The 19,922-nt window shown below is 45.7% G+C and overlaps 1 protein-coding gene across 1 annotated transcript in view; it reads right to left on the bottom strand.

Moving 5' to 3' along the window:
* The window catches only part of Glp2r (glucagon like peptide 2 receptor), a 57,676-nt gene that overhangs the window by 34,458 nt on the left and 3,296 nt on the right, over window positions 1-19,922 (bottom strand). The window contains exons 2-6 of the mRNA XM_006973504.4: window positions 16,533-16,620; window positions 14,739-14,843; window positions 9,823-9,944; window positions 2,243-2,349; window positions 319-472 (exon numbers count right to left, since the gene is read on the bottom strand). Of these exons, the coding sequence (XP_006973566.3) occupies window positions 319-472; window positions 2,243-2,349; window positions 9,823-9,944; window positions 14,739-14,843; window positions 16,533-16,620 (576 nt within the window). The remainder of the gene's footprint in view (window positions 1-318; window positions 473-2,242; window positions 2,350-9,822; window positions 9,945-14,738; window positions 14,844-16,532; window positions 16,621-19,922) is intronic.

The raw sequence follows: 19,922 nt of genomic DNA on the forward strand, positions 1-19,922 counted from the left end.
CATAACCTAAAACCCACGAGGACAGGGGCATGGTGGCACCCACCTGTAATGCCAGCACTCAGGAGGCAGAAGCAGGAGGATCAGCCTGGGTTACACAGTCAGTCTGTCTCAACAAAGGATTGATCTAGTCTTTTGCCTGCAGGTCACTATGGCAAGCCCATCAGCCTCTAGACCCGACCCACTCTGGGGAGGTTGTTTTTAAGTCATACGCTGCCTCTCTGTCGGAGAGGCTTTAAGACCCTTTATCTGTCTCCCTCGCCAATCCCCGCTCCCCCCCCACACACAACAGGTCTGCCCCATCCAGTGGGAGGGGATTACCTCGGACACATATGACATCCATCCGCTCTCATTGTCAGGCCTCTTGGAGTAAGAGTTGTAGAAGATGATGTCTTTCACCAAGACGGCCAGCGCTCTCAGGATGAACGAAGCAAACAAGTTCATGTGGATGTAATTGCGTGTGCAGTGTAGCTTTCTGCACAAAAGAAAACCAAGTGTCTCCCCTCAGGAAAGAATGGCTGGAAGTGCAGACCTGGCCGCCTGTGCCTCTGTCACTCGAGACAGAGGTGCGCAGTCCAGGCTGCTGGTCTCGATGATGATGATGATGGTCTCTGTGCCTTACCCTCCCCATCTGTAAAATGGAGCAGTAAGTTGCTCCCTAGATAACATGTTTGGCATTGCCAGGTCATGTGGACAGGGACCTATGGTACCTTCACCTCTGGCTGCCACTGGAGGAGCAGGCACTCTTATAACCTCGATTTTGCAAATAGCAGACTCCCTGGGCAGTGAGTGATGATTTTGCAAATGGCGAAAGTCCCCAGACAGTGAGTGGTGGAGCTGAATTCAGGCCTAGAAATGTGGAGACCAGGGTCTGGCTCACCAGGGCTCAGCTGTCTCTGAGAATGAGAACATTTATCTCAGAGGCCGGGGAAGATCACATCCATTAACTCATATAAAATCATGTAATAGGTGTCCAGAAAAAAATGTCATCTTTAATCACTTCTGCCTGGGGTCTCCCCGTAGCTCCTTGTGCCACTGTGCGTCCTCAGTCTGTCTTTCCACCTCCGTGCCTTTGATGCAGCACCTACCCCATCCTGCTTCCTTTCCTCCTGTTGTTACCTTGGCAACTTCCAAATGGAGGTGGTCCCTTGCCTTTTATGATGTATTGCATGCTTTTCCCTGGCTAGACCAGGGGCGGGGGTCAAGCAAAGCAGACACTTGCCAAGCCAAGCCCTGATGAATTCACCTCCTGCTGGACCAGACAGTTATATTCTGCTGGCTCGGGCTGGGCACTTTGGGAAAGCGCATGGAGAAAGGGGTTAGTCTATAGTCAGTGGGTACTGGAGGTGGAACTTTCCAAAACTCAAGAGTGTTCTCCAGTAGGTAGATGTCACGGCTGCTCCTGGAGCCACGGAAGGTCATGAGGGAGACAAATGAGGCCAGATCTAGAACCAAGTGAGCCCAGGTGGGACACTCCACCTCCCATGTCTCCTGTCTTCATACAGGTCTCCTGCTTTGGTACTGAATGTCCATTCTGCCATGTTAGACTGACCAGTGGCTCTGACTGAGGAACCTCCTTGGAGGACTTCCTGGTGGATTCATAATTGTCTCACTTAGGAGACACCTAAAGCATAGATTAGTAAAATGCACTGGGGCTTTGGATTTTGAAACAGTGCAGAAGACTGATTGGTTGTGACCAATCAGTCACCCAATACCTGTGTGGTCCTAGGCAAGTCATTTCACCTTTCCATAGTTTAGTTAACTCACTTATAAAATAGGACAGCTAACAGTAACCTTCTAAAATTAGAATTAATCTTAAATCAGATGAGAAGGGGAAATACAGTTGCTGGCCGCTGGCTGGCATCCACAGGCCTCATTCAAATCCTTGGTCTACTATGACTTTTCTAGGGGGAAGGAAGGTCTTGTATACAAACAATGGTTCTGGTGGGACTGTGGTTTGCCTGGACTGTGGTGGTAAAGGGTGTGATCAGGAACTTAGGCAAAGACTCAGGAGTCCTACTTCAAGTTCTGTCTATGTATCCAATTGCCTTTCCCACCAATAGGGACTCAATGTCCCTCACTGAAGCTTTCTGCCCTCTCATCTGAAAACAGAATGGATGCAACTCAAGCTTCCAGCTCTGACGATCCATGACATCATCCAGCAGACTCTTCTACTGCCTCCTAGTGATGGCCACTGAACAAGTTACAGGACACATATCTGACCACATGTTGTGGTTCTACTCACCGAAGAAACAAGAAGAGTGTAAGAGCCAGGAAGAGGGAGATGAGAGAGAGGGAGTAGCCCACGGTGTACATCAGCTGCAAGGTGGACAGCAAGGCATAGTGATCCACCTGGACACAGGAAGAGCAGACATGACCACCAGGATGCAGTCTGCAACCCCACCTTCACCCCAGCTCCATGCCCAGAGTTACCAGGGGCCAGGCACAAACCAAGACAATGCTCTGAGTCCCAAGCCTGCTTATAGACCTTTCCTTCCCAACTTTGTTGGTACCCAAATAGGCAGCCCAAACTGCTTGTGGCAACTTCAGAGGCCACCAAGCCCCCATGAGTAAGAGCCCACCTGAGTCTCACCCCATGGCTGGACTCACAGCCCAGCACTCCTTCACCTGGAGTCACTATATCAGAAGGAATTGAATCCTAACAAAGGATGCTGTGGTCAGTTGGGGTTTGTTAATATGATAAATTGTCAGTTTTTAGATGTTAAATCAATGGTTTAATTGCACTCAGTCATGACACTCATTTCTTTCAGCACATTGTTTGGTTTAATTTGGTCATAGCTTGTCTACGTCCATAAAGAATGTTTTGTCTTTGTCAGGTCTGGAGATATCTGTGTGACAGTTATCTCATAGACTGATTGAACAAGTGCTGCTTCTTCAACATTCAGGGAAGTTTTATAGAATTTGTAGTAATTTTTCTCTCTTTTTCTTTGAAATTTAATCAGCGTTTGTTTCACAAGTTTTGAGAGCCTTTTAACAGGTAGTGGCTGTTGTTGTTATCATCATCATCATCATTACTATGGTATGTATTCATAATAGTGAATTTACCTCACTATTATGATATTTATTTATTTAGAGGTAGGGTCTTACTATGTAGACCAGGTTGGCCTTGAGCTCACAGAGGCCCACCTGCCTTTATCTTCCAAGTATTGGGATGTGTGCCACCACACCAGTTGAAATGGTACTCTATGTCCTGGTGATATTCATTACCCTGAAATCTACTTCGTCTGACAGCAATGTAACAATCTCCCTTCCTTCTAATTAGTATTGGTTTTCAGTTGTGATGCCTTGAACAAGAATGGTCCTCATTGGCCCGCATGGTTGAGTACTTGGGCTAGTAAGTGGAACTACTTGAGAAGGATTGGGGAGTGTGGCCTTGTTGGAAGAGGTGTGTCTCTGGGGTGGGCTTTAAGATTTCAAAAGACTCAAGCCATCCCCAAGATCTCTTTCTCTCTCTACCAACCATTTGCAGACGAGGATGTGAGCTCTCAGCTCTTCCTGCACCATGCCTTCGTTCCACCATCATAGACTCTCACCTTCTGAAACCATAAGCCCTAAATTAAATGTTATCTTCTGTGAGTTGCCTTGGTCATGGTGTTTTATGACAGCAATAACAAAGACAACAACTTACTGTTGCATCTTTTAAATTTTTACCCTGAAGGTTTGTATTTGAAGTGACTCTCTTAGAGATACCATCATGCTGACTTTTGCACTATTTTTTTTTTAAAACACAAACTGCAATCTACCTGCTTGGGATGTTTAGACCATTTATATTTAATGCTGTTATTTATCTGGCTGGGTTTGGATCCAATGGTCTTTTTCTTTAACTCATATTTTCTTTACCCTCTTCTTTTTCTGTCTTATTTTGAATTGACTGTGCCTTTATTCTCTTTCTGTGATTTAGTGTGCCTTCTTCCAATTTTCAGTGGCTGCTTTGAGGTTTATAGTAAACATTTTTAAATTATTGTAGTCTACCATGAAATAATGCTTTATCATTTGATGCATAATTTAAAAACGTTGCCATTGTACGCTGACACATCCTCCATCCTGCCCATTTTGCTATTGCTGCCCTCCATCATTTACTACAACACATCCCACAGGCTCCCGATACATCATTACTACCTTCGCTTTAACTAGTACTCCATCTTTTGAAATACGATTATCTCTTGTTTATGCCATTGCCGTAGTGATCTTTATTCCTCTGTGTGGATCAAAATGTCCACATGGTATGTTTGGTAATCTAGATGCAAAACTTTTTTACTGTGGGTTTTGTTTGTTTGTTTTTGCTTTTGAGACAGGGTTTCTCCATGTAGTTTTGGTGCCTGTCCTGGATCTTGCTCTGTAGACCAGGCTGGCCTCGAACTCACAGAGATCTGCCTCTCCCTAAAGGATCTGAGTTCAATTTCCAGCACTCACATCAGGAGGCTCAGAACCTCCTGTAACTCCAGCTCGGGGACAAGGAAGATCTAATGCCTCTAGCCTCCATGGGCACCTGCACTCATGCGCACACAGACTCACAAATATACACATATGTTTTTAAAGTCTTCCATAAATGCCTCTCTGTTTATGACATCTCTTATCATCACAGCACTTAGGACTGTTCATAAATTGGGACACCAATTGTATCACTATTATTATTATTACTACTATTACTATTTTTATTTTATTTTGTTCCGTGCATGTGTGCACATATGTGTGCATGCATTTGTGATGGCGTATGTGCACACTCATGTGTGTTATGTGAACTAAAGTGCACTCCCCAGCACCTGTGGAAGCCTGATGCCGATGTTGGATGTCTTCCTAGAACACTCTCTGACTTACTTTCTGAAACAAGGTGATCTCTCACAGAGGCTAGAGCTACCCAAATGGCAAGGCTGGCTGACCAATGAGTCAAAAAAAAAAAAAACAAAAAACAAAAAAAAACAAAAACCTGTCTTTGCCTCCTCAGTCCTGGGGTTATAGGTGTATGTCCTCAAACTCATTTTTTTTTTTTTTTTTTTTATGATAGGGTCTCACTGTGTTGCCCTGGCTGGCCTGGAACTCATAATACAGACCACATGGGCCTTGAACTTACAGAGATCACCTGCCTCTGCCTTCTGAGTGACAAGGAGAAGAAAAGATCTACAAAGAAACCTTCGGATTTGCCAATTAGGTTTGTGGTGTCAACAGCAATATTGCTATCTTAATTTTGAAACTAATACAGGGAAATGGATAGATGCGATTAACAGTTAGGGATGAAATCTCACAGTGTCTGAAAGGCATTTTCCGGTTTTTCGGAGATATAGTGAGAGCAGTTATGACCAAACATGAATACATTGCAATCTAGGTGGTAGATATTTTATTATTCTTTTAACAATTGTATATGTTTGAATATTTCAAGGTAAAATGCCAGAAGGTTACAATCAGCTTTTCAAGTGTTAAATTATATTAATAATTTAAATGTATCTCTACGATGAAACATTCCTGTGTCAGAATTTTGTGGCTGTGACAATGTCTATAATAAACAATTGGAAGGAGGAATGGCTGACCTTGACTCATGGTAGGGAGGATGTGATGGGGCGGGGCAGCTCCTGTAGGACAGCTGGAAAGCCGGGTGAGCAAATCTTACACTCTCTCCTCTTCCCCTTCCTCCCCACTTTTATCCCACCTGGACTCCCAGCCTGTGGGATGGCAGAGCCCGAACTCAGGGTGTGTCCTCCTCCTTTTGTTAGTCCATTCTGACATCTTCACACACATCCTGGAGGTATGCTTGACTAACTTCCTAGGAGATCTCAATCCAGCTGAGTGACAACCAGGCTTAACCATCACAACTATGTATTACAATTTTACCCTTGGGCCAGTAAGACCACTCCACACGTAAAGGCGCTTGCCTCCAAGTCTGATCTCAGGGACCCACACAGGGAAAGTGGAGGAGGACTTACTTCCACAAGCTGTCCTTTGATCTCTGTACAAGTGTGTGCCATGGTGTGCATAACACACACACACACACACACACACACACACACACACACACAAATATAAAAATACTTTAGAGTATGCCCTATGCAATTTTATAATTGATAAATGTATAACAATTAAATTCTATATTTGGAAATAGAAAGCCCTCTACATAAGAGTAAAGAAAACAGTCTGAAGTAAGAGAAGAACTGACCCCCATACTATTAAATGGAAATCCATACACAGAGGACTCTGAACACAGTGTTCGCTTATTTGTGGATACCACAGACACAGAGCCAAGAAATGCACTTAACATACATAAGGATTCCCAGCGTGCTGTTAGCCGAACATAACATAGTTTGCTTGCCAAAACTCTGAAGGGCAAAAGGTTTACTAACACTGTCCTTTTTTGGGAATAATTTCAGCCCACTCTGTGAAACACAGGTAAACATGGCCAAAAGCTTTTTGTTTTTAAGTATTTGAATTCTTGGAAATACAACTTGCAGAAGGAAGGAAGGAAGGAAGAAGGAAGGAAGCAGTATCCTTCTTTCTCACCCCCTCTCTCTGCAGGGGATATTATCTTTGAGATGGGGTGTCTAGGTGAGAGTAGCTTCAGAACTCAAGGCCAGCCTTCCAAGGGCTGCAGTCAGAGGCATGCACCCCTATTGTGCTCACTTTTTGAGAGGCAAATCTCTACTTCATGTTTTTCTACTCACTGACTTGGGGAATGCTGCCAAGCAGACCAAAGTGGGGTTTACATCTGCCAGTGCCTCTGACTGCATACAAGAATTACCTGAGGAAATCTAGCATCGGTATTGAGATCTAGACTCCACTGTAGACCCTTTGACTCAGAATTCATGAAGTCTTTCATTCAGCATATATTAAGTGTCTACTATACATAAATCCTACTTTGCATACCATTTTGCTAGGGTTTGGGAATGGTATCCAATATGATGGTGACAATTCGATTGTTCTTAATTTGCATCACAAAGAAAGAAGATAAGAAATACACATTATGGGCTTCATTCGAAGTATGAAATTAGCATAACTTAGACATTATGGCATAACCCAGGTAGTCTTGAGATAAACCTCATGTGTCACTTTAAACCCTTTAAGAGATGGGACCTGTCACACAGTAAAACTGTATAGGGAACACAGAGTTCTACCAACTCAAAACAGGAAATAAGACTCCTGGCTCATCACCCTCTTCCTGTCTCCAGCCTGGCCAGTCCCACCACTCTCCAACCTGCACAGAGATCCTATCAGCACCTGTTCTAAGCTCTGACCCTCTGTTCTTCAATCTACAGTACAGGCAGACTTTGCCTTCTCACCTCCCTAGAGGTCTCCAGACCCACTGCGTCTTCTTCCTCTCTACACAGAAACACTCCAAGTCACCTCTTAAAAGGATACATGGAGGTGAACCATGATGGTGAGGGATAGGCTGCCACAGGGGAGCAGGGGAAGGCATCCCAAGCAGTGACCAGCAAGCTAAGGGCCAATACTGCAAGAGTGACTTCCTATCTCTCCCCGGAAGTGGCAGTTCACCCACTCTTTGACCCTGAGTGCGTGCTTTCCCTTCTGCCAAGGACCTTCTTGCTCTCCTCCTTCCTTCTCACCCTCAGTCTCAGATTGGGCAGCCTTCCTTGCCCTGGTTCTGCATCAGTGCCCCTTTGCTGTGGCTCTGAGCATCCTATACTTTGTCCTAGCAGTTACTCAACCTGCCTCTAATGCCCCACAAAGCTTCAAGCTCCTTAAAAATCAATGTGCCTGGCTGGTTACCTGTGTCTGCTACCAAAACCTGACATGAAGGAAGTGCTTCATTACTGTGTATGGCGTGACCAAAAGGGGTAGGGGGAAGACATGCCCTACACATCTGTCTAATTCCCCAACATCTCCTCCTCTCTGCTATGCTTCCCCTTTACACGTGACCTTGAGCACAAGTGAGCAGGGTTTGGACAAACCAGTAGCTTTAGGAAGAGAGCGGGAGATCAATGAGAAAATAGAAAAAGGTATGCTCCTAAGTGGGCTTCAGAATCCAGTGCTGGAAGTGTTAGCACTGAGGACACAGAGACACAGCTCCACATTGTCACTCTCACTAGCTTAAGGAGTCCCCCCCAAAGCTTCTAGGGACCTCAATTAGCCCCAACCCAGGACTCAGGGCTTTGATGATGAGAGGAATTCCAGGACTAGCCAATACAGTGAAGCAGGGCTGGGGTTTTATTAGAGATATTTTAATACAGGCTTAAGCACAGGGGTTACCACAGAGGTGCTCGGAGGAAGACACACCCGAGAGCGGGCACGGGCTCTCAAGGAGTGAGCACTTAGTTGTCTTAGCTTTGTACACCCTGTTGGTGACTCTGAAGCTACATCTCAAAAGACTGTAAAGAATCCTCACATCCTACCCCCTCTTTTGATGAGAGAGATACATGAGATGGCCCCAGAGACACCTTTCCTGGAATTATAATCTGATCAAATAAAATCAGAGGCTCCTAAGGTTGCAGGAGTTTAACACCCATTCTTTCCCTGAATCTGAGGTTTCTGGTGAGATTTTCTTAAAAAATTGCAGGTTCCTGGCTAGCAGGGAAGCAGGGCTGTCGTTTGTGCTGGAATTATTGCTCCCACTGCTGGCAAAGGCTTCCACCAAATTCCAGAGAGAGGGCCTTCTTTTCCCTACTTCTCATGTCCCCAAGACTCCCCCTGCCTTCCTATCCTGTCTCAGAAGAAAAATGGGTCGAAGTGGGCGTGGCCACCCACACCTATAATCACAGCACTCAGGAGGCTGAGGCAGCAGCAGGATCACCAGTTTGGAGCCAACAAGGAGACCAGAAGAAAGAGGACAGGGAGAAAGGGACAGAAGGAGAAAACATGTGGAGGAAGTCTGGAAGGTGACTGGCTCATTTACTCTGCATTTGCTGAGCTGCAGGGGTGACAGGCTGAGCCGTTCATTCTCTGGATTCTGGGTCCTGGCGACAGAGCATAATTCTTACTTAGAACTTGCTAACGACAGCCAGGACTTCCCTGTGAAATTTATGTCTCTTGAGTGCCCAGAGTCTCACGATGATCCCATGCAGCAAATATGATCCCCTAGGGATGATGTAGGAAGCAGAGGCACCAAGAATGAAATAAATGGTTTAAGTTCACAGGCAGTAAAGGAAGAAGCTGGATCCGTGATGAGTCTGGCCCCAGAAACTTAAGCTGTGCCACCTCCCTCTAGGCACACAAGTCCTCGGATGCCACTGGATATGGGCTTTGGAGGCATGCCTAGATAAGGAATAAGCAAGCAAGAGACTACCAAAGAGAGGCAGGGCAATAGGGGGAATCCATGAGGAGTGTGGTACAAGTGGCCACGGGGCTTCTCTGAATGGGGCCATGGGCCATCTCGCTTGCTAGGAGACTGCTGAACTGAAACCCCAATGCTGGGTTGTTTGGGGAAGCTGTTCCAGACACGGGACACACAGCGGGTGCCGAGGCCGGGACGCTTCTGGGAGAGTCCCCTTAAGATGTCATGCTTCAAGCCGGGCGGTGGTGGCGCACGCCTTTAATCCCAGCACTCGGGAGGCAGAGGCAGGCGGATCTCTGTGAGTTCGAGGCCATCCTGGACTACCAAGTGAGTCCCAGGAAAGACGCAAAGCTACACAGAGAAACCCTGTCTTGAAAAACCAAAAAAAAAAAAAAAAAAAAATCTCACAGAGAAGTAAATTCTGTGGCTGTCATGGGAGTTGCTGTTTAGGTGATTGTAGACCTTTCCTAGTGGAATCCGGAGCAGATGAGCTTGTGGAATGTCCCGTGTGTGTCCCCCAAAGCTGGCCATCCCCGTGGATGGCCCAAGTTCTGGTCCCAGGTGCTTTATCAGCAAACCGGTAAACTCACGTTTTGTTTGAAGCTGTGGTTCTCTGCACATTCTGAGTCATCCTGCCAAATAGCCGTGGCGTTCTCTCGCGTCTGCCAAGTCCCCTGAGCCAAGCAGTGTCTGTAGGCCCTTCCTGGGCTCTCTGAAAGTAAACAAGGCTCTAGAGGAAAGGTCAAAACACACAGTCCGTTCCCTGAGCACGCTGGAAGGTCCTCACCCTTAGCTAAGAAGCTGTGGAAAATCCCAGGGAAGAGGGGTTTTCAGTTCTCTGTTTGGGGGCTCATTAGCATTCCTATTGTTTATTTGGGATGGAAAGAACAACACGGAAGCGTCTAGGTTTTGTAACTAACCATGATCCCCTAACGTCTGTAGTGTTTACACATTTCTCCGAAGTTAGAAGGCCCTGTAAGGTACAGTCTATTGGGAGAAGCTGACCTGGGCCCCTGCGCATGCTCAGTGAGTCATCTCTCTCCACTGTCCAAGAGGTGGCGCCATGAAGAAGAGAGAAAGCCATTGGCACAAAGCAGGCGGACTCAGGACTAATACTTAATAAGCCGACTTCTGAGCAGTGCCCTGGATCCAGCTTTATAGTCTCTGAGTCTTATTGATGTCTTCATCAGGAATCGGGTACAATACTGCTACCTATCCTCTGTGATGTGAAGGAAGATTGTGTGTGTGTGTGTGTGTGTGTGTGTGTGTGTGTGTGTGTGTGTGTGCGCGCGCGCGCGCACGCGCGCGCAGATGATGGGTAAATCACTCAGCCCACACTGAGTTCTTGTCACTTGGCCACATCTACCCTAGAAGCCCCAATAAAGGTTTTCCTACTTGAAGGACCAAGTAGGAGACACAAATGAGATGTGGAAATTTGCCCTAACAGTCTGGTCCAGACCCTGTACTTCCTGCACTAACTAAATATTGGCCGTATTCAATTGATCGGCACCCACCCTACCCAGGAAGCACTTCCTCCTGCCCATCCTGACATCTCAAACAACAAGTTCCAGCCAAGCTCTTCACCTTCTCCAAATCTGCCCCACTCCAGTGGGTGACAAACCCATCCTGACATCCCCTAGCCCAGAACCTTAGTCTCCGCTCTCTCTTTCTGCCTCTCGCCCCACCTGCTCCATTAGCGAGTTGTATTCACTTTCACATAGATCCAAGATCTGAACCTACTTCCTACATCCCCCTTTCTACCTAATTAGAAATCCTATTTCTTCCCTGGTTTATTGCTAACTCTGCTGATGGTACTGCCCTCACAGCTATGGACAGCCCAGTTGCCATGCTTCAGCTCAAAATCCTCCAAGGGCTTTCTAAGGATAAGTGAGAGCCCTTCTGTGGCCATCCACAAAGGCTTGTAGGAACTGGGCTCCAAACCTCTCTGCCCTTGCCTCATATTGTTTTTCTTCTTCCTTAGCCCCATCTGTGCGTATCATCTCCCCATCTTGGAGGCATGCTCCTCTCCAGCACAGGCCACTGCTTATTATGCGCTCTCTCCCGAACACAACCCCCTTTGGGTTCAAACTCTTAAGTCTTCAATGAGGTATCACTTTGCCATTGAATCATCTTTCAGCTACCCATGGCCCCCACCCCAATCTTCCCATTCCATCTCCAGCTCCATTGAGTCTACAGTATATCACATCTATACTTACAGAGGATGCCCATGATCATTGTCTTCCCTTCTTCCTACAATGTGAGCCTTAGGAGAGGGATTTTATTCTGGTTTGGTCACTAATAGATCCTGAACATTTAAAAATGGTGGTCAGCACACAATGGGTACTTACTAGATAGGGTTAAATGAAAAGATGACAATAATGCCACTTGGAACCTGTGCTGCCCACGCCAGTCATAATGCTCTGCTGAGGACACAGCTCGAAGTTGAGCTGGGAGAATGCACATGAAAGTGTCATAAACTGTTATAAATGCTAAGACAGAGGCTGTGCATGTATAAGAGAGGCCCCAGAAAGACAAGGGTCCATTGACTTCAGGGGAGAAGCCAGAAGAATTTTCTAGAAGGATGGGAAATTCAAAGTGAGAATTGAAGTTGGACTTGTAGGTAGAGCTTTAAGAGGGTATCCTGAAGAGAAGAGGGAACACAGGCATAGGCTAGGGACAGTGAAGCCATAATGGGGTGCAGACAGAGTAGCCATCATAGGATGGAGATACCCGGCTATAATGGAGTGGGTACAGTGCAGCCATCATGGTATGAGGACCGTGTAGCCGTGATCCCACACTGGAAGAATGAGTTATGGTCCCAGAGGGAAAGAAAGGAATGCTCATGTCCCTCCTTTGGGCTATGAGGCTAACACCTCTTTTCAATTGCAAAATTGGTATGTTTAACAGGTATGTAGGAACCAGAGCTTGAAACTGCCTCCAAAGAAAGATGTAAAAGACCCTGCACCTCACAAAGAAATGGGCCAAGAGACAAAGAACTCTGCCAGGGCTGGAACAGGTGGGGAATCTCACACCCACCATCCCATAAGACCCTGAGACTTTTCAGAAATAGAGGGTTTTAAGACACAATGTCTACCCTACTTTGCTCTGGCCTGAATTGAATAAAAAGCCCTATGTAACAGGGAACAGAGATAGTGGAGGCCACCTAGAGCTGAATCACCTCCCTCCAAGAAAGGATGGCTGAGCTGTCTGTTAGATGGATGCATCTTCTGACTGTTTCCTACAAGTTGTAAGTCACCACGGTCATGGTGTTGAGGAAATTGAATCTTTCCTGCCAACCTGAGCTGGGCCAAATTGTAAGTCAATCTACTTCCCTTTTATAATTTCTAGTTCCTAATTTCTTTTGGAAACCATGGAAACTGAGGTAGTAGGTAAGGACCGAAATGTCTGGTAGCAACCGCTGAACAGATGGACGAGCCTGGGAGCTATTCATTTTGGCTGCAGGGGAAGAGAGAAAGCAGGACAGGATGCCACAGAAGGTCAGCAGGGCCCGGTTGCAGAAGGTCACAAATGCCATTCGTGGTTCTCGAGATGGGGAGCCAACAGTGGCTGGCATTTTATAAAGCTTTATAGGAGGTGGTGGCAGGGGGTAAGATCTGAGGCTGGGGGCAATAAGGATACCAGGAAGCAGCTAGATGAGATGAGGCTGCTGAGCTACCACAGCACCATGAGGGAGGAAATGGAAGAGAACCAGGTACCCACCAGATGATGTGGAGTTAACACAGGGCCAGGGGGAACAGAAGGCCACGCCTAATGGGGAAAAAGGAGGCTCCTGCATTTGTTTCTCCTAATCTATTTCCCACTTCCTTCTGTCCCTCAGTTTCTGTTCCGTCTGATGTAGCTATTCTACCTCCAATACTTTCTCTAAACTTTTCTTTTTCTCTCCAATTTCCGACTCTGCTTGAACCCAAACCAATGCCACCTCTTTTTGTGGACTGTTCTGGTAGCTCCCAGACTCTCCCTCATAATCCCCCCTCTGCGTCTCCCAGTTCAAGAGCCCATGCTGTAAATGATGACTTCCCAAACTGCATTTCTCTTGCGCCCCTCTCATGCCTTGACGCCTTCTGTGGCTCTGGGTCATTCTCCTCTGCCCTACAGTGCACTACGGTTTCCTTCACAATCAGCACCCAGCCTCGCTGGTCAGGTCTAGATCCCAGACAACCCATCTGTCATTCATCTGACTCCCTCTGTGCACCATAAACTCATTTCTATAATCCCATCTCAAAGAATTCATTTGCGCCTCTTGATATTTGGGAAGATTCTTTTCCAAACCCTTCCATTGCCTCCATGTTCTTTTTTGGACTTTAGAAATCCATTTAGATTCTAAAATTGAATGCAAAAAAAAAATGTTGAATGAGAGAGTCAGTTCCCGTGTTTTACAAACCAAATTCCATTTAGCACACTCCAGCAACTAAGACCCCAAATTAACTTCTTTGTAGCCTTGGGTTTAGGACCACATTTTTTCCCTAGGTGGAATGAATCTGGACTTTTCAGCTACTGAGAAGGAGCAAGAAGATGGTAGAGCTAGAGGTTGTGTCTGTCCATGCACCGTGGATGACCTTGTAGTATATGGAGATCTGAATGATCTATGGGCAGCCAGGGTTTCAACCTTGGGACTCCACTTCAGCTCTTACTTCTGAAGAGCTTACTAGGTTCAAGCTCTGTCAAAATGATCTTGAGAGTCAATTCACTTTACAGCCTTTTCTGACTTCCAGGCTGCCAATTTCACAGCCAGTGTTCTTCCTGTCTCTCTTGGAGCTGGTTGCCATGAGGACTGTCTTCTTGAACCTTCTAGACCTCTCTGAGCCCAGAAAGCTCTTTAGTACCATCCCTTGGAATTCAGAGCCCAGAAGTCAAACTCAGTCCCTCTGTTCTGTTGGGAGATGTTCCTGGAGACCCCAAGGCTGTGGTTTCCCTGTCTAGAAAGTTATTGAATTCTCCATCCAAGTTCCATGCTTTGACAACACCAATTTAATGATACTTCTTTCAAAGCTGATGTAAAGAAAGGCTTGAAATTATTTTTCTCTGCACAAGAAGCCATACGTTGTACAAATAAAAGCTTCCCAGTCTTTCTCATGTCCTTTTCCTCCAAATGACCAAGGTTGAAACCCTTGCATCCTTCCCACAACACTCAGGTTGTATGGGAGCTGAATCTGGACTGTAATCTATATGTTAGCCCAAAAGTACTGTATAAGTGGAGCAGACAGGAGCCTACAAATTACAGGAAGACGGGGAATAAAGGGTATAGTTCAGTGATAGAACATTTGTCTAGCATGCATGAGACCCTGGGTTTACTTCCCAGTGCATAGAAGGGGCAGAGGCAAGGAAATAAGATACAATACAGAGATCATACAAGAATACCTTTAGGAGGCATGAAAATCTTAGGAGAATCTCTTGGTTAGAGTTCCGCCTAACTTCCCACTGGCTGCTCTACCAGGAGAATCTGTCCTTCAAAGGAACTGTCAGAGAGGAAGATGAGACCCATTACCTTCACTCCACCAAGGCAAGTATGAAGGGCAGGGAACAGAGACGTTTCCAGGAGAAGAATGAGGCCAGCACACCAACTTATCGAATGTTCCATTGCAAAATATACCTGTGGGGAGAAGAGAAGGCGGAACAAATGTCAGTGTTCTCACACGGAGTCTTCTGATAGAATCAAAAGCTCCAGAAGCTTAGAGCCCACTTTCCCATCTTTGGAAGCTGATGCAACCCTTGCAGAGACCAACACAAATATCCTTCTCTCCAGAGCAGTCAAGAATGAAGAGTGACTGGGGAACACAGGGATGCTGAATGTAGCCCCCAACACTGCCTTTGTCTACCCTATTTGACCTCCAGTCACTGGACATGTCATGCTGGTTTTACTTTGTTTTTTTACTAACTAAACTCATGGGAACTCAGGTCAGGGGAAAGCTGTTTGGAGGTTCAGCCAGTGACTTTTATTGCATAGTTAAGTGATGGTCAAGTTTTCACCGCGTTGAGTGTAGAACAGAATTACTGCAAAATGATGGATGGATCTAAGGGGCTCTGTGGAGCTGCACCTCCTGGTTATATCTAGCACTATTCTACATATGTGTAGAGAATTTATCCCTGTAGCTCTCCATTTGAATATTAGTTCAATAATTATTAGAGGAGCTTGGATCATCTTAAATTCAGGAGATGATCTATATATCAGTTCTTGATAACTAGAATGTCCAAACTTAGAACACAGCCTGACAGACCTCCTAGAACTCAATGGAGGTGTTTCATACCTCAAGCTCCTGGACTTCTCAGAAGCCAAGCACCACCCTTCTCACACCTCTTTCTTATTAGGGTGGAACCCAAGGGCTTATTGAGGTAAACAAGCAGATTCCTAGCATTAAAACCGTATAGACCTGACCCAGGTTGGCCCAGCTATGAGCTACTTCTCTACTTAGGGTCACTGCCAACCTGGTTGCCGAGGAAAAACACTTGCTCTGCTTACCTAGCTGTTCTGCTCACAGTCCTGCTCCATATGAAGATGACCTGCCCTACTCTGACCTCAGAAGTAGGATTCCCTTGAAGTGAAAAGTGGATTTTGTAGTTGGCATCAAGCCTGGCCAAAGGGGTCTTCACAAAGGGCTAGGGGTGACTCTTGAAGGCTGTTGCTGGCTTTGGGTCAGGTAAGCAGGGAAAAGAGAGTAGCTTCTAGCACTGCTGGGCAACCAAATGAAATGATTGACAGGTGTGAGGAGGATGAAGGGTAGTCTTTATCTGTTATCCATGCATGATGCTCAGAAGCACTTTATGGTTTTGTTTTCATTGATTGGCTTGGATTTTGTTTGTTTGTTTGTTTGTTTGTTTTTGTGGTTGTTGTTTTTGTGGATGTAGTATGTGTATTCACCTAGTATGTCAACATATGGACAGGCAAGGCTGTGGACTGGCTAACCTACAACACACTTGCTAGAATGCTCTAAACATAGTGTAGACTGGAAAAGAGAAGTTGTGTTATTGTTCAGACCCAGCTAACACCCCCAAGAGATGGGGAACTCCACATACCTAAATAGCTTCCCAGGTCAACCTACAGGAGTCACTCATGCTGGGTGGCAAGGCAGTAAGTGTGTTGTGGCAGACTGCTTCAATCAGAGCGACTTCACCTACATACAGTCCATCTTATCTTAGCATACGAAGTGAGTCTATATTTATCAACCCCCCCCCCAGCCTGGTTAGACTTTATAATTGTCCCATCCAAGCGAACATTGTTCTAAGCCACCATGATTGAGGGCAGCTTGTTACACAGTCACAGGTAACTAAGGCGCATGCTTACCAGAAGGTTTATTGAGCAAGTCTCTAAGACACTTCTCCCTATACTGAGTCCACTTCCGAGTTGTCTCCTCAAGGAGAGATCCTGTAACCTAAGCACACAGAAACATGGTCACAGCCAGGCATGGTGGTGTGCGCCTGAAATCTCTGCACTCAGTAGGCTAAGGCAGGAGGACTATGAGTCCTGGGCCAGCCTGAGCTACATGGTAAGACTCTGTCTTAGAAACAAACCAAACCAAACAAACAAAAAAAGATCATTACCAAGTAGCTGCGAGTCCAGCTGTGGTCCTGTCTTCTCACACCCTGGTCTTTAAATTGCCTTCTGAAGTAAATAGCCCATACCAAGAAATAGAATTTCCTTGGTGTCTTATGTTCTACTTAAAAATAATTCTGAGTTTTGCATTTACTTCATAATATAACTATAGTTGTTTTGACAAAAATATGATTTTTTTTCCAAAATCTTTAAGGTGACATTTCAAGGGAATGTAAAACAGTCAGGCCAAACTTTCACACACTTGCACAGAAATGCTTGAGTGCTCCTGAGACCATGCAGTTCCTCAAAAAAAAAAAAAAAGCATCTTGCTGAGTGTGTGTGTGTGTGTGTGTGTGTGTGTGTGTGTGTGTGTGTCCAGAACCACCAAGGAGACACACCCCTGTTCTGAGGCCTCGGGATGTTTTTCTTTCTGACCTTGACTGTCTTGTCCATTGAATCTTGGGGATGCAGCTCATTTGAGAGCTTTCCAGTAACGGAAGTTAGTCTACCAGCCCCTTGCTGTGAACCTAGACCCCCTTCTTTCCATTTCCCAAAGGGCCTTTCTCTTCTGCGGTTCAGTGGAGACATCTTGCTGAAGCACACTTTTGTGTGTCAGCCCTTGTGCTGAGGAGGAGTAGGGGGATCCGAAGATTCACAATTTGCTAAAGATTCATACGATAGGTGCAACAGTGAGGTACAGAGCAGCCTCTAGAAAACTGGGAAATATTCCCCCTGAAGACATTCAAGTTTAATTAAACATATGCAACCAACCGCTGTCCCCAAAATAGTGAGCCCGTCTAGAACTAATGGGTGGTCTGGTTTGGCCACCTAAGTAGTTTGTCTAATCTGCTCTCCCTCCTCTGTTCAGTACACCCCTCCCCCAACACCTTGGCAATCCCAGTGAGGTCTGTGGGTTCCTTCTATATCTTTCCTAGAGGATCACAACACACACACATACACACACACACACACACACACACACACACACACACACACATGCACATATACAACACGTTTTGGAAAAGGGCTTGTGCTGTCGTCATTGGTCCATAGGTTTCCAAAATTTCTCAGTTTGTGGCACCCTTAACTATCTCAGTAATTTTCCAAGGCATTCCCAGACCAAAAAAAAAAAAAAAAAAAAAAGCTAAGGTCCTGTTTATTAAGTAAGTAAGTCCCAACAGTTTGTAAATATTTATATCTTAACAACTTTGAACCTATCGGGCATTGCACAATTTCTCAAACTTTAGGATGGGATTAGACATCACCACCTCCATTTCCTGTTCCATGCTGGTTCTGTTCTGTTTGGTACTTGCTTTTTTTAGCACAGTACCTGCAGACCACCATGTTTTTCCTGGTTTAATAGTAAGTCAAGCAGACACAGTGTTATGGAGCACAGCTAGCACTTGGGAGGGGAAGGCAGGAGGATCAAGAGTTCAAGTCCAACCTTAGCTACACTGTGAATTCAAGGCCAGCCTGGGCTACATGAGACCCTGTCAATGAATTAAATTCAGGTCTTAGGCTGTAGCTCCTCCCCATGCTTACCTGACATGTGCAAGGCCTGGGTTCCATCCCAGCACTACAAATACAGAAGAAGCCATGAATATGTTGAGCTAAGAGTTTGCATGGTGTCTGGAAGGTGACGCAATCACTGTTTCCTCCAAAAATTAAAATTTCTCATAGCACCCACTGAGTTCACCGTGGTGTCCTGGGCATCTTGACACACAGTCTGGGGACCATGAGATTAACCAATAAGGAGGAACCATAAGGATACAATAGCTGGCACTATCTCAGCTTCATTTTCCAGTGAGTTTTGAATCTCTGCTAATAAAGTTCCTTTCTAGTTGGACCCCAAGAGGCACCAAGTAAGTTCATTAAGATATCGTTTAATGAAATAAGCATCCTAATCGGAGCTTGACTGACTCATATTTTCTTTCAAAAATTTCAGCAGATGAATTAATAACTAATCAACAAGTTTCCATAATCCTCAAAGTCATGAAAGTCAGACCCTCCCTTGCCTAAAGGGCTATTTGTGCCCTGGGGCCCCTTCCTCAGACCCACCTAAAGGAGAGACTATGAAATCAGTCTTGGGACTAAAGTTCTCCTGGCTCCCTTGTTCTTTGCCGGGACCGATGGTGATGGAGAAAGCAGAAAAGCGGGAGCTGGAGAGTCGGCTGAGTTGGTAGAATGCTTTGCCACACAAGCTGGAAGACCAGAGTTTGGATTCCCAACACCCATGGAAAAAGCCAGGCATGGGGGGTACATGCCTGTAATCATCCTAGAGTTACATGCCTGTAATCATCCTAGAGTTACATGCCTGTAATCATCCTAGAGTTACATGCCTGTAATCATCCTAGAGTTACATGCCTGTAATCATCCTAGAGTCACATGCCTGTAATCCTAGAGTTACATGCCTGTAATCATCCTAGAGTTACATGCCTGTAATCATCCTAGAGTCACATGCCTGTAATCCTAGAGTCACATGCCTGTAATCCTAGAGTTACATGCCTGTAATCATCCTAGAGTTACATGCCTGTAATCCTAGAGTTACATGCCTGTAATCATCCTAGAGTCACATGCCTGTAATCCTAGAGTTACATGCCTGTAATACTAGAGTTACATGTCTGTAATCCTAGAGTTACATGCCTGCAATCCTAGAGTCACATGCCTGTAATCCTAGAGTTACATGCCTGTAATACTAGAGTTACATGCCTGTAATCCGAGAGTTAGGGAGGAGGAGACAGAGGGAGCCCCATCTTGCAGGCTAGCTAGTCTGGCCGATTCAGTGAGATCCTGCACCAGTGAGACACCCTGTCTCAAAAAACAAGGCGGAGAGCAACGGAGGAGGAGGATGCCTGGCGTCAACCTCTGGCCTGAGCATATGCACACTCGTACACACAAACAATACACAAAAACACACACAGCAGAAAACAAATTAGAGCTAAAAAACCAACCAAACAAAAACAAAACAAACCACTAAATGTGATCAGCCTAGGGGAGCTAGACAAACTCGGCCTTCCCAGGAACTTATTTAAAAGGCATCAGAAAGATGAGAGGCATGTCTAAAGCCAACCTCAGCTGAGTTCCCAGCGTAATGTGGAGAAGAGACGCACAGAGAGGTCCTCCCTGACCTTTATTCCTCTT

Source organism: Peromyscus maniculatus, chromosome 8 (genome assembly GCF_049852395.1).
Source record: "Peromyscus maniculatus bairdii isolate BWxNUB_F1_BW_parent chromosome 8, HU_Pman_BW_mat_3.1, whole genome shotgun sequence".
In the NCBI taxonomy this organism is placed as follows: domain Eukaryota; kingdom Metazoa; phylum Chordata; class Mammalia; order Rodentia; family Cricetidae; genus Peromyscus; species Peromyscus maniculatus.